Raw genomic sequence first — 15,438 nt, forward strand, 5'->3', positions numbered from 1 at the left:
TTCGGGGGGATGCACTGTGTCAAGGTCTTGGGCCGGACCTCATGTTGTTGATGCTCAGCCAGTGTTTCCCCTGCCCATTCTTTTGTGAGGCGGCCCGCCTCGGGACTTTTTGAGGCCCCCTCGGCCTTTTTTGGCCAATGTTGCCGCCTCACGGGTACGAAAAAGGAATAAAAAAAAAAATTATAATCAAATCTGTACATTTTATGTGTGTGTCTTTGTATTTCACCTTCGAATTCTCCGGACTCAGTGTTCTTTGAGATCGTCATTCGTACCGTAAACGAAGACGATGTACATGTACGTCCAATTCTCTAGCTAGTATGGAGCCTTTTCAACGTCCGTGTGTATATTACTGGTCGAGTCTGGGTGCATGTCAACTCGAGATTTTCGACTGAGTGACGAAGTGACAATGATCCCATTTAATGATACATTGCGCAATCCTAAAAATGAACGCGCAGATCCTCCGTGCTTAACAAGGCAGATAGTCCCAGAGTGCTGCGCACGTTCCGGCTGATTCGCAGTGAGCTCCTCATGTGCAATTGGGCAAGTGGTGCGACGATCGTTGGTTGCACAGCACGCGTGCGTACATTACGTATGACCTGGTACCCTGCTCAGCCTGCCAAGCGATCACGATATCGGTGAATGTAATTTTTTCGTTTTCCGAAGGCTACACAACGGTACCATGTAACGGTTTTCCAATCAAAAATCCTCAAAATACATGCATAAGAAGTCCATGAAATGAGGTTTATTCGGAAGCTTGGACTTTCAGGAGAACACGAAAGTTGTTTTTTTGTCAAAAAATAATGCTGGCCCGTTCCGGCAGCCGATGTTATCGGCATGCCGCAACGCGTGATTACGCGTACACGTGCATGTTCCGTGTTGCCGCGTTGTGTGTACCGTGAATGGAGCAGTATTTTACCCGTGTGTTACGGCGGGCTGTGTGGTCGCATTGCGGTGTGGGCCCAGAGTCAGTCGTACAATGGTGCGGCGCGGTGTTAGTGTTACGGGGGGAAAAAAATCATAACTTTTCTGTAACGAGTGATAAAAAGCTGATTCAAAATTCAAAATATTGTATATTTTATAAGGATTCTTATGATATTAAACATTTTGATCGATTCGAAAAATTTAGAGGTGTTAAAATAATAATATTTTGACACTAAAAATTTCAGAATGTTTTCAATTTCATTGACTTTTTTTATATTTTAACTATTATATCTCCAGAACGCAAGCTCATATGAAACTAATTTAAACGTTATTGATTTTGTCGTGTGATTCTCTTTCCAATTATACCAAATTTTCCAGGGTTGTAAAAAAAAATCCAAAAAGTGCTTGACTCCCTGGTGGTCGGGGTGGTGGTAGCCCTACATTTTCACAAATAAATAGGGGCCTATGTTGGATTTTTTTGAAAAAAAATCAATTATTTATATCAATATTTTATTCAATATACTGCCCAAAAAAGTAAGAAGAAAGTGACCTCAAATGCCTCACATTGCACCACAGAGCGTCTAGAATGCAAAATTTTTCGGGGCCCTTAAGCGGGCCCCGAACCCCACGCCGCAAGGGCTTCGCGCTTCGCGCTCGCGGGTCTGTTTTCGACCAAATTTATTTTTACCACCTCACACCTTCCACCAACCCAGGGGAAACACTGTGCTCAGCCATGCATACTTTCAGGCTTAAATTATACTTGAAATCCTCCGCACTGCTCCAGGATGTCACTGACTCTGCCTCAAAATATTGACAGCACTGCCGCAGGATTTTGCAGGATTGAGGCAGTGGTCACCCCTCCATGAACCACACTCAAGAAATAACGGAGGATTGTGCAGGATTGAGGCTGTATGCAAGTTTTACGTGGAGGCAGTTGGAGGATTATGCAGGATTGAGGTTACATCCTAGCAAAAATGCCCAAGGGGTTGGGGTTAATGAAAGCAAAGGGTACCTTTGTCACCGGTGTGCTGGCCAGGAAGTGGAACTTGCAAGAAGCGTCGCCTTTAATCGGCGTATTCTGAATGGCGGTCAACGGTGACTTGTTCTCAGTCATCATCTAATAGCAGGAAAAGTGGTATCAAGTAGCATGGTGTCCTTTTACAATTTGGCGCCAGACCAAAAAATGAGACTATTTTTACGAGCAGTGAAACGCTAGAACCAATGTTAATTATTAATGTTAGCTCGTTGATTTTCAGTACCGTGTTGTAAACCCGGCAGCGAATGAAATATAAAACGTGGATGTACCAGCACATGAGCAGCATCTAAATAAAAAATTGATGTAACTTGATGTAAACTTGGTGTAACTTGTAAATAAAAACTTGAATAAATAGAAAATAATTTTTCAAAGAGAATATTGAATTGGAACTGAAGACCTCTGGGTCGACGTCCCAAGTTTTTTTTTTTTTGCTTTAGGTAAAAAGCCAATCAGAAACCATTTCATGTTAAAATCCTTTTATACATTCACACTGTCAAAAAGGTTCTGATGATTTATTCAATTCAATTCCCAGAAATACAAACGTTCAATTATTCAGGCTTTTGTGGCGGGCACAAAGCCCAGAAATACGAACGTTCAATTATTTAGGCTTTTTTTTGGGGGGGGGGAGGGGCGCACAGAGCAGAAAAGCAAACTTACATTCAAAATCTTCTCCACCTCCTGCTTGCTTGGGTCTCTGAAAGAAGCCTACAAGAAAAGAAATCACAGGGCATTTTAAAAAAACAAAAAAACATGACATTACCAGAAAAAAAAAATAACAATAACACCAGCGTGAAAAGGAGAAAATTTACAGCAAGTGTACAAAAGATATTTATTCAATTCCTAGTATCGTCTGACTACCCAGTACATCCAATTGTCAACCTGATGGCCTGGGGGTATAATTGTATTTTCAGCAGGTCTAGAACGCGCACAGCAGGCGACACGTTTGAGTGAGTTCCACACTCAATTTTACCAACATAATCACTTTTATGTCCCTCTGAATATCATTATCGTTTGGTGTCGTTTGATGTAACAGAGGGAACAAACGCCTTCTATTTATAGCATTTTTTACCCTAAAAACCACTGACCCGCAGGGAAAAATATCGAACTGAAATTTTAATATTTTGTGTATTAATACGAAGTTGCCTATTTCCAGTGCGCACCGAAGAATTTGACACAATGCAGACAATTTCCGGGATGGAACCGATACCATTTTGATTTCCTGTCATATGCGATAAGATAGTATTGAAAGCAGCCAACACTAACCAGTACTTATCGGTACATGTGTACAGTTGTTCACTGTGTACCTTGGTTAATGGAGAGTGAATGTGTGCTTTGGAGGTTTTAAACACTCTGTTAAGTCCGGTTGGAGTCTGGATGCTGATAATTACCCGAGCCGACCAGACTTAAACAAAGTGTTTAAACAGAGTGTTTAATACTGACCGAGCACATATTTATTCCCATTCATATCTTTTCGGTCAAAAACTCAACTCTTTTCGGTTCAAAAGTAAAAAAAAAGTCAAAAATTAGACTATAAAATTTTCAACGATTTCGATTAACAAAATACCCCTCTAACTATTCAGTGGTAAGGCCTTCTGGTAAACAACTCCTTATGGAGATTGACGCGCGTCGCGCGTACTGCGTGATGTGGCACACAACGCAGACGCACCGGTGTACTTGTGAAATTAGGACTACGAAATACTGACTCACTGGTAGTATTGCACATGCCTACGTGAGGATTGTGAACGTTCAACCAATAAAACGGTGCTGGATTTCATACCGGTAGGAGTCCAAATTTCATGTGACACTGAAAAAGTGTTAAAGAACAGCCAGCCATTAGCCATGTCTTTTATCAACCGTTTAAAACCGGCCACGTGACAGGCTTCTCGACCAATAGGAATGGGTAAACTGTCTTAGGTACTGCATTGTATTTAGGAATGCATATTCATACAAAGCACAGTTGACATACCGGTAACTCACTATGCAAACCAAGGAGTGATAGTTTCCTCAGGAAATACGTGTACCGGTATGCATGTACATGTATCTCTTCCCAATAGGGCTCGTTCAATGACAGCCATTTCATTAGGAGATGTGCAACTGTGTATCTTACGCAATCAAGCACACATTGCGCAGTGTTGAAAATGTTCCACACACGAGCGCTTGTTGCTCCAAATGTGTTCGAAAAACGACGCAGCTGATGCGCGTTATGAAAGTTGACGCTCGAAATGCCGATGCACGTGGATGGTCTGTAGGAAAGACGTCATTTGAACGAGACCTATACGCTCCATCGTGCAATGTACTAAAAGCGAACAACATTGGCAAACAAAAATTATTATGAAATACCTAACTGTACTGTTGTTTAGTGAATGGCAGTCTAAAGCAGCCTGTAAAATCATTGCTCCTGGCGCTCTGTCGTTTACAAGAAAATTGTTGTTTTTGTATCAACGTTGGTCAGCCGACCAGTGTTGGAAAAAAATGGCTTTTTTCAAATACTGCCCCCAATTTACCATATTTAGTAGTCCGCAAATTGTTTGCAATTGATCACACTCCTATGAACGGGTACAAACCAGCTAGACTGGTTCCCTGACCGTACAATTCCCCGACGTCTATAAATTGCTCCGTTTCATCTTAAGTGGGGTCAGGGAACCAGACTACAGAAACACGATTGTTTTTCTTGGTTTTTCCAGCACCTACGAACACAAAAACTTCAAACAAGTCAGTGTAACATTATTTGCTATAAACTACCAACCCTCCAAATCCATCCATTTCTGAGAATTAACAGCAAAAGCTAATGTTGTACATTCCCTTTTAACAGTAATGTACATCATTGGCTTTTGCTGTAATTTTCAGAAATGAACTATTTGAGGGGTTAGTATAATAGATCAAATATTGTTTCACTGACATGTTTGAAGTTTTGTGTTCAAAAATGCTAGAAAAACCAAGCAAAACAAAACTGTTCAAGTAGTCTGGTTCCCTGACTCCACTAAAGATGAAATGGATCAATTTATAGATGCCGGAAAATTGTAAGGCAAGGGAACCAGTCTAGCTGGTCTGCACCCGTTCATGACGTGTAACCAATAGCAAACAAAATTTGGACTGAAAAAATGGTTAACTTAGAGCAGTAGTTGAAAAATAGTTAGGTTTTTCCAACGGTGGTCGGCCGACCACTGTTGGAAATTTATACAAAATACCACTTTTCTTGAAAATGACTTCACACCAGGTGCCATAATTTTACAGGATGCTTTAGACTGTTATTTATCAACATCCTAGTAAGGTATTTCGTAAATATTTGATAGTTTTGTTTTTCGATGTCTGCAAATGTTGTATATAATATATTCCCTTTAAATAGCCAATATGTATTGCTTTCCTGTTCTGGGAATCCAGTGTCATGTAAATGTCCATGGCAACGCTCTTAAAGAGCTCAGTGAATCAACCTGAAAATGTCTCTTTCAAATCCATCATCTAGTACTAATGGTCGATGAGATTACACACTAGGAGTTTTGGATCATTACTCTGAATCATTCATTAGATATCATTGTTGATTGGCTCTGTCCCAGACATTACGTTTCCTTTCGTAACGCTGGAATTGCCATTCTACTAGTTTCCACTAGATGCATGTACAAGTTTCCTAAATAACTTTCTGAACGGCTTGTATTAGTTTTGGAGAATTTTTAAGGGGCACTGCGTCCTGAAATCCCCGAAAATTTCATGTTTTTGGATTGTTAACTTATCCTATTCAAACATCTGGTTGAAAGGAAACCAACCTTATGTCTTACCGTTCCCGAGAAAAGACGGAAAAAACATGATTGTTTACCGGTACATCGGACACGGCGGAGTATGATACGTGTTTCCTGTCGTTTTCATACAATGTCGATACACGTTGTGTGTCTCTAGTATTACACACGTACACAGCAGCGTGCTCACGAACAGCGGTGGCCAATCACCAATGCACAAAATGTGATTTCTCAAACGTCCGCAAAAGGCGAACCCTTACGGCTGGAATCACATCTCGCATGAACAGCCCGAATTTGTGGGGTCGCAAAAGTGGACCCCGAAAGTCGTTCTCGCACGAATAACATAAGAATACTACAAAGCGCCCAGTTTTTAAAGGATAGTTGTGTGGCTGTTTATATCCCACTTTTAAATGTTCTTTCGGATTAACATCATTTTGTTCAAAACGCGTTTTGCAGCCCAATTGGGCGTATTCTAGGACGCAGTGTCCCTTTAAAGTGGTCTGATCTGTTGACTTACCCATACTGTACAACATCACATTGTTTACAATGGGCATGCACCTACCGGTATGTTGTGAATGTTTATTTTTGCCAAAACAGTTTCTTGAGAGCAAACAGGAAAGAAAATTCACAGCATTACACAGTAATTTTTGTGTACAAATTGTTTTATCAGGAAACAGTGGCGCATACTTCGGAAATTGTTCTTGGATTTTGACCATACTGAACCCACTTTTTATCTTCACAATCCAATGAAAATAAAAATGGAACCGGTACTTTTTTTGGTCATAAAAAAAAAATCAGCACATTATCAGCGAATGCGTTCTCCAAAGACGTATGTACACTCCTAAGAAAAATAACTATCGCGCACGGAACTGAAAATAGAACTGAAACTAATTAAATTTCTCCAGTGTAAACCTGCAATTTTTCAAAGGACGTTCTGTGTATTTCAGCATGCAGATTTTCAATGCTTTTTATACTCTGTGTAAATACGAAACTAGGGAGAAGCTTTGAACGATTCTGCAATACTAAAAACCAAGGATAAATTCGTCAGCGTTTTCACGAAGGGACGAATTGGGCCACGGTGTGTTGAACAGTGGTTTTGAAAAAAAAACCCAGGTTTTAAGTTGGTCACTTTTCGAAATAAAGATTTCGCCTATTTTTGGAGCATATGCCGACTAATTTTTGATACAGATAGTAAGCTGAGATCCTAAACTGAACAGATGTTCCAATTACAGTATAATATAACACTTAATTGTGGAGTAATTAATCTGCATATAGATTTGTCTGTTCGTGAAAACTCAAAATCCCACATGCCTGTTGTTTTGGCAATTTGCCAATACCCATTGCCATTGCCCATACCCTTTGTGCGAATTTGTCTCTTCCTGAAAACTTAAAATCCCACACGCGCGTTGTTTTGCCCTTCGCGCGCACTCAATTCGTCTCTTTGTGAAAACTTAAAATCCCACAAGCGCGCAATAGAGTTTGAGTTTGTTTCTTCGGAAGAACTCAAAATACGATTCAGGTGAAATTTTCCCTACATTGATTGTCATGATTTCGTTGATTTAAATTGATTTTGAACAAGAAAACTTCTCCAAAACGTTCGTTGCTGTTCACTTAAAACCGATTTCGGTGGGAAAAGAATTTTTTTTAAATATGGTGTTTTGGGGGGCTTGTCCATTCAGGTAAACGCTGACAAATTACAGGATAAAGTTCCTCTGTTATCTAATAATTGTGCTCTTTCTGTATTGACTGACTGATATAGTGATATCACCTAAGAAGGCCCTTAACTTTGGTTCGTCCCAAGGACAACCTTCTTTACACCCATCTTTATGATGTCTTATCTTACCAAGCTCGGTGGGATGTTCAATTTTGGCACCATCAACTTCTCCTTCTTGAAGTCTGGTCTCTTCTCCGTCGTGCTGTCCGGTGGGTCTCCAAACAGATTCTTGGCTATGGATGCAAAAAGGCCGGCCCCCAACTCGTCTCCGCCCCCGGCGAGGCAATCCTTGGGTTCCTCCTTGACGGCGCATGGCTCCTGCTTCACTGAAACAGTCTCTGGGTTCTTGCTGGAGTCTGTTGCGTCGAGGCCCGCGTGAGCAAGCTGATGGTGATTGACGACGCCATTTGGCCGCTTGAATTCCTTCTTGGCGGCGTTGAGGACAGGCTTGGTGTCAGACTTAGAAGACGAGGACTTGGATTTCACAGGAGTTGAGCCTTTCTTGGGCAGCGATTTGGAGTTGCTGTCACTTGACGCGCCTGAACTTGGTTTCACTTTGGCGGTCTTACGACTGCCGCTGCTGCTGCCGCTGCTGCTACTGCCACTGCTGCTGCTGCTGCTGCTAGTGTCTAAAGGTTTCCCAGGGTCGAGATCCTTCTCTTTTTTGATGTGTACCTTAACATCTTCATCTTTTTGCCTTTTGCCCTTGGTGGTCGGTACTGGGGAAATCCCTCGACCAGGGGCCGGCGGGGCGGAAACCAAGGAGCTACCACCGGGCCTACCCTTGGATGCTTGTGGCTCCTGCTTGACGGCTTGCTTGGCAGCCTCTTTGCTCTTGTGTCCACTCTTGGCATACGGCACGCCGCTCTTGGTGGCGGAGGACCCTGACTGGTCTCTCTTCGACGAGGACCCGCTCGTCGACTGACTACCAGACTTGCTGCCCTTGACCTGCCCGTTGGGTGTGAAATTCACTCCGGGAGAATCGAAGAGCAGCCGCGTCTTGTTGTCGACGGGAGTCTGAGGCTCCTTGGGAATACCCAGGAAATTGTTCATGGAGCTGGGCTCCATGACATTCTTGATCTTGCTGAAGCTGCCCAGTATGTCCTGGATACTTTTGTCCTCTTTGTCAGTCTGTAGGAAGAATGAAACAATAAGTCAAATGAGTATTCCAGATTTGACAATTTTGACTTTGGGATAAACGCTGGGACTCGATCCTGCAAGCTCGGTGGTCGAGTGCTAAGATGTCTGCACCAGAAAGCAGGAGGCCGTGGGTTCGAGTCCCACCTGAGTGATTTTTTTTCTAACTTTCACTCGGGGGGTAACACACTGAGTACACAGTGTTTATACCTCGGTAAAGGGCAAAAGTTAATATTGATTAACACTAACTCCCTAGAATGCTCCCTACTGGCAAAGAGGTAAGAATGCTAAGCACCCGAATCTTTCCAAATTATGCACTTTTTGTCGCTGGAGGCCCCTGCCTGGATCCTTCAAAATCCTCCACTGGGTTTGCTGGCATGTTATTCCATAATCAGATTTTAATGCTCATATATGAGTTCATTAGCCAGTATAATTTACTGAATCCTTCTTTGTTCTTCTGTATTGCGGAAGGGCAACGCTAAGACCCAAAATAATTGGAGTCAAGAAGACGTACAGTAAACAGTGGTATATCCTGCACGCCCAAGTATACATGCATAAAGTAACTAACATCCTGAATCCCCCAAAACAATGGGTTTTTTGGGCAAAACCAGCCAGTGCCTAAATCCTCCAATTTCATCCAGCCTCAGTTTGGGCCTACTAACCTGGATCCTCCATTATCCTCCAGAGGCAAAATCCTGGTATGCCCTCAATCCTTCGAAATCCCCCACTTATGCAAATATTTAAAGAGTCATTTTTTACAACCGACTTTTCTTTTCATGAAAGAAATTGTTTCAGGCAACATTTAGACAACTCAATTTCATTTGGACACGGCTGTAAATCCAACGCATACCTTGATTGGTTCTGAAAATTTTGGTCCCTCGCACGGATTCCGAGGTTTGGTGATGATGCTCTCCATCTGGCGTTGTTGCTGAGCGCGAAACCTGGCACTCTCCCTATCCACCATGGTGCTGAAAGGTAAGCGAGAAGACAGGAAAAGAATATTTAGCAAACTTCAGGTTTTTTTTGGTTAAATATATACAACATCCAACAGCGAGAAACGCAAACAGCAGGATGGATAAAAAAACCTGAATCCATTCCTAATTATCCAAAATTAGCCAATCATCCAAAATTAATCCCGTGTGAATTAACCACTTCGCGCAGGGACTATTTTTACCAAAAGAATTTCGATTTTTGCAAAAGGCAAAATTTTCCAGCCAACTTCTGTTATACAGCCAGACGCCACAAATACTGATTCGCAAGAGTCAGTTCGACAGTATGTGTACGATATTTCTTGAACTTTCGACGGTTGGCAAGGGACCCTATCAGACACCTATCAAAAATCAACGACATACCGAATGAAACCCGACCGGACCGAGACAAGATTGCGTAATGTGCAGACCAATTATATTCCTTGCACTGTAACCTTGCACATTGAAATCAAATGCCAGACGATGGACAATCATTATGATAACCCAAAATGATAACATTGCCAGTTAGCATTTTCAACCTGTGTGGGAAATTACATGTGTAAAACAATCGCATGCTTTTAAAATACTATTCATTACCTTTTTAAAATTTGGTGGTATCACGTACATGTACGGTACTACCAGGCAACTACCATTTCAGCATGTACATGAACATGAAACATGTAGGCCTACCAGTTCTCACTAACGGAAATGAATACGAAAGAAGGGGAAACCCCACATGTGCAACAACGATGTCATGTACATGATGTCATTGCAAAGTCCACTGAACATCGGACTCATTCATGAATTTGTATGCAATATTTGCAATACCCACGTGTTGACTTGTCATGCACCCAGACTCGAAAGCAATTTCCCGCACAAATTCCCACTGAACTATTAACCCCAAAATCCTTGGGCAAGTTTGCAATAAACCTTTGTGAATCCTCCAAAATCTTCCAAATTTTTTTTTCTTTGTACAATGTACTTAAACTTTCCAATGACATCCATGACATGCTACACATGTCAATCCGGTTTGTAAGTGACTGCGTCATACACGCGCATATTACGAGCGCCTATTGGCTTAACGCCACTTTGCACTACTTCCGGTTCCATGCTACTCCTATGTCCAGTGGCATGTGGTTAAGTTGAAATGACGTCACAATTACCAACCGGATTAACGGATTGGCATGGGTTGAGTGTGAATATGGTTTTAGTGCGGTTACATGATGTCGACAAACTTCCAATCTCGTACCGACCACCAAGGGCAAAACATTTTGTAAGTCGTTGGAAATCTCTAGCTTTTCAGTTCATCGGCTTCTACTGAGCCACATCCAGCAACTTTGCAAATGTGGCTTTGATTGCTAACAATTATAGGGATACATGTATTTCATGTCTGTTAACAAGTACCATGTACACTCACTTTACAGTGGTGTACATGTCTGTTGATATACTCAGGCAGCATGCATCCTGGTTGAATGACACTATCAAGATAAACCACAGGTGGTTTGTTCCTGTCCACTCTTTGAGGGTTCCTCAAACCATGTTCCCTGCTCTGTGCTCAAACCCGGTTTACACAAGGACAATATCTAGACTCCAATCATACAAGTCTGTCAGAAGTTGACAGGTACCGTATTTGACTGAATAGCACTTGAACAGAAACCACTCCTAATGGATATTCTTTTAAAGGGAATGTACATCATTGGCTTTTGCTGTAATTTTCAAAAATGAACTATTTGAGGGGTTAGTATAATAGATCAAATATTGTTACATTGACATGTTTGAAGTTTTGTGTTCGAAAATGCTGGAAAAGCCTAGAAAAACACAAATGTTCAAGGAGTCTGGTTCCCTGACTCCGCTAAAGATGAAATGGATCAATTTATGGATGCCGGAAAATTGTAAGGTAAGGGAACCAGTCTAGCTGGCCTGCACCCATTCATGAACATGTAACCAATAGCAAACAAAAGTTTGACTGAAAAAAAATTGGTAAATTTTGAGCAGAAGTTGAAAAATAGTTAGGTTTTTCCAACAGTGGTCAGCCGACCACCGTTGGAAATTTATACAAAAATACCATTTTCTTGAAAATGACTTCACACCAGGTGCCGAAATTTTACAGGATGCTTTAGACTGTCATTAACCAACATCCTAGTGAGGTATTTCGTAAAAACTTGGTAAATTTATTCATTGATGTTTGCAAATGTTGTATATTCCCTTTAAATGGTTGGCTTAAATACTACGTAATAATAGTCGATGAGATTACAGTAGGTATGAAACCATACTGCCATTTGGCCAAATGTACGTGTACATGTATGCCTGAACATACAGTGTATGGTAGGTAATCCCTAACACAGGTGTTTAATGTACCGTCCCATACACACATGCACATGTATGTACAATGTAAGTTCCACAGGCCTACGTGCATTTCTGCAAGCTTAAACCATGCCGGAATGTCCAATTCCATGTACACTCACTGTATATAAATCAAAACACAAGCTTTGCTATAAATTTTAAAGCTTCATGTAATGGTACCTGTATTGCTGTATTTAAAGTATTTGTTGAAATAGACAAGCTACGACACAGCTATAGCAAACGTTACAGTCCTATAACCAAGTTTCTATTAACCAAACTCTTTGAGTTGTTCAAACTAACGGGTAAACAATGTTATTTTACCAAATTAAAAAAGAAGACTTCCAACTAAAGAATTATTTTTAAAAGGATGCACTTGTGTAATGATGGTCGGAAAAAAAAAGTGTTGGTGCAGTTTGTGCACGCCATATTAATTTCCTGTCCGTTTTCATGCTGAGGTCACAATGTTAATTATGTTGTTCATAGTGTACAGTGTCAAATACCTGAACCATGCATTAAAGCTATAGTCCATCATTTGCAGGCATCCGAAAAGTAACTGGCGTAAATATTGTTCAAAAACATACTTGGTTGGAGGATAGTAAGTGGACTAAACTCCCTGTGAAATTATTCTTTCTGGCAAGCTATCATTTTGAAGTAATCAACGAAAGAAGGTCTTTCCAACGGTGCGTTTTAAGACGCACCGTAGGAAAATTTAAATTAGTAAGTTCGTTTTGTTATTCGGCGAAGCGCCCGCAAGCATTGGCACGACGCACACGCGCGGTTGCTATAATTCATCAGATCGGTGTGCGACATCGCGTAGCTGCAATCGGCTCAGTGAGAATACATCTCGGACGCTGAATTCAGGCCCAATTCAAAACATGATTCAGCAACTTTTGATTTGAAATCAAGATCCTAGAATGCTGTTTTTCTCGAAATATACAGCTGAAGCTGAGCTGAAACTTCATCAGGTTAGTTGTTCAGCACCCTTCTTTAGATTTTGAGCACGTTGCTTCAAACGAACAAAATGCACAAATTTCAAATGATGGACTGTAGTGTACCTTTAAACGTTGAACCCTGTAAAGGTCACATCCTTATAATCAAGTAAACTAGCGGGATGCCGCGCTTCGCGCGGCACCCGCTAGATGGGTGGAGTTGACTGTTTCGTAATAATTACTGTATACAATGAAATCTCGATAATTTAAACTCTAATAACACTAAACAACTGTTAAGTCAAATAAAGAATCAGACTCTCTGCTGCACGCGAGCCTATTTGGACTTGCATTCAGTCTCGCCTAAGTTGTATTTGCGTTTAGCAACGTGCGCGCACATAACGTTTCCTGCGGAGACTGTGCGAGGGTCCAGGACATATTTTCAATATAGGGGAAGGGGCTAGCTAGGGTGAAGGGTGCTAGTTGGAACGCCCATCAAGTTGGAAAACCCGTCAACCATGTCACCAATTTTTCCGGGGATGGGGAGAAATATTTCCAGGGATGGGGAGAAATGGTTTTTGTTATAGAGGGGAGATGGTGATATTGAAATCGCTGATATTGTGGAGGTTTATGTTTGTGCTGGGATTCATACCGTTTAAATGTTGTTTTAAATTGCGCGCCGATTAGGAAGGTCTTGCTGTCAACGGTTGAATGAAATTAAGTATTTATTGCCCACCGATTGTCTCATGCGATGTCTCATTATATAAAGCTCATAAATAATGTTGTGCTAGAATATTGTCCAGTCAATTTGAACATTGATTTTTCAAGGTGCCAAACCATTAAGGACGTAAACACCAACTGTACAATTAGGTAATTTAGATGAAACGCGGTTTGATCTTGGCCTATACAACGTCGTATCCATCGTTCTCACTACAGAGGAGAGGAGGGGGCAGCCAGTGGGGGTGGGGGTTGGATATTGTGTGGGCGTCGCCAGGATTTTTTCTAGAGGGGGGCAAAACATGTTTTTGCCCCAAAAATGCCTGTTTTTCTCAACACATTCTCGATTTATCAGTTTTAGAGGGGGGGGGGGGGCAGGGACATTTTGCCCCCCCAACCCATTAAATTCACACCACTATGACTTGGCGCCTCTTTTTTTTTTTTTGCTTTTCGGTGGGGGGGGGGGGGGGAAGTGCCCCCCCCCCCCTCGCGACGCCCATGCCTATTTATGTTACACCTGTGAATTGTCACTTATATTTCCGGGGAAGTGGGCAACAATTTATATTTGTTATGGTGAAGGGGGTGTTTATTATGTATTAAGTAGAAGTTAATGTCATTATAGCAGTTGGTGTTTTTATTATGGTGATGGGGTTGTACAGCAAAGTATTGTAACACATTTATTTGCAAAAGAGAGTAAAACTAAAAGAAAGGACATATTGGAGCACTTCATAATTATGTCAATCACCACATGTTAAATGTATTTATTACAAAACTGTGAAAATGAAATCAGGTATACACGATTTTTTTTAGTAATAATGTATTTGCATTCATTACTGTACAGGGTAGTACTTCGACAAAACTCAGGGGATATAATTGTAGTCAGTTTTCGGAGCAATTTTCTCAAGGGACGGCGGTCCAGGCTTGTTTACCATAGGCACAAACATTCCATGAAAGACTTTCAAGCAAGACGACCAAAGGTTATTGTGCAATTGCAGTTTTTTGTGTTAAAAGCTGTAATCATAAATAATGACAGTGGCATTGTAAGTTACAGGACAACATTTTTTTCATGAGTGTTGGTGAAAACTCATGAGAAATGGAGGGGTATGCGAGTATGAATATTTTGTTGTGAAATTTAAAGAGTGATTATGTAATTTGGTAATCAAAGACATTGTTTTGTTATCAAATAAGTTTGCCAGGATCGACACAGTCTGCTTGGCCAGTAATTATCGGGTAATCATTCCATCATTATTCTTGGGTACAACTAAGCCAAGGATATAATTTTTAAAAAGGATGGACATAAAACAGCAGAAAAGAGTGAATTTTTTTTGCACTATTTCATGACTTCTAAAAATAAAATTATGGCTAGAAGGAAAATGTGTTTTGAATGGGTAAAGAGAAAAGGCAGGAATCTTGCAGTTGAACTGGAAAGAATAGGTGTGTCACGTCTTGGTCTTGAGACTGGGTTGAGATTCTTGCTTTGGGAACTGGTTGAAGCAGCACTGGAGCATGCTTGGAGCATGGTTGGAGCTGGTCATGTGATGTGGGTGTCATCGGGAGTCCTTTGTAAAGGAGTTAGAAAGAAGAGAATAACGACTAAGGTGAAGAAAACTTGAAAAAAAATACATCGGCTAACAATAGCTACAAATAAATTAGAGAGGTGTTGCAATACCCCTTTATGCGGAATGCACTACTGAAGTACTAACCAAACATGCCAAACAACGAAACATGTCTTATATGTTGTAGTTTTGTGAACCCCCCCCCCCCCACACACACACACACATATGATTTTATCTCAGCAGAACAGCAGAGACACTGAACAGTCATCAATGTATTAGTTTCCTCTTTATCCTGGTTGGGTTCATGTCCGTTGTCGAGTCATTTGATTTTCTGCCAGAGTGTATTCTCTAAGATCCACTATTCTAACTGTGTTGGTTTCAGGTTTTAG

At 41.1% G+C, this 15,438-nt stretch overlaps 1 protein-coding gene across 1 annotated transcript in view; it reads right to left on the minus strand.

Moving 5' to 3' along the window:
* Positions 1 to 15,438, minus strand: part of LOC119727896 (serine/arginine repetitive matrix protein 2-like) — a 47,368-nt gene that overhangs the window by 15,712 nt on the left and 16,218 nt on the right. Inside the window, exons 2-5 of the mRNA XM_038199973.1 lie at positions 9,390 to 9,507; positions 7,532 to 8,533; positions 2,615 to 2,662; positions 1,934 to 2,038 (exon numbers count right to left, since the gene is read on the minus strand). Coding sequence (XP_038055901.1) covers positions 1,934 to 2,038; positions 2,615 to 2,662; positions 7,532 to 8,533; positions 9,390 to 9,503 — 1,269 coding nt within the window. The 5' untranslated portion in view covers positions 9,504 to 9,507. The remainder of the gene's footprint in view (positions 1 to 1,933; positions 2,039 to 2,614; positions 2,663 to 7,531; positions 8,534 to 9,389; positions 9,508 to 15,438) is intronic.

Source organism: Patiria miniata, unplaced genomic scaffold, assembly GCF_015706575.1.
Source record: "Patiria miniata isolate m_02_andy unplaced genomic scaffold, ASM1570657v1 HiC_scaffold_20, whole genome shotgun sequence".
Lineage (NCBI taxonomy): Eukaryota > Metazoa > Echinodermata > Asteroidea > Valvatida > Asterinidae > Patiria > Patiria miniata.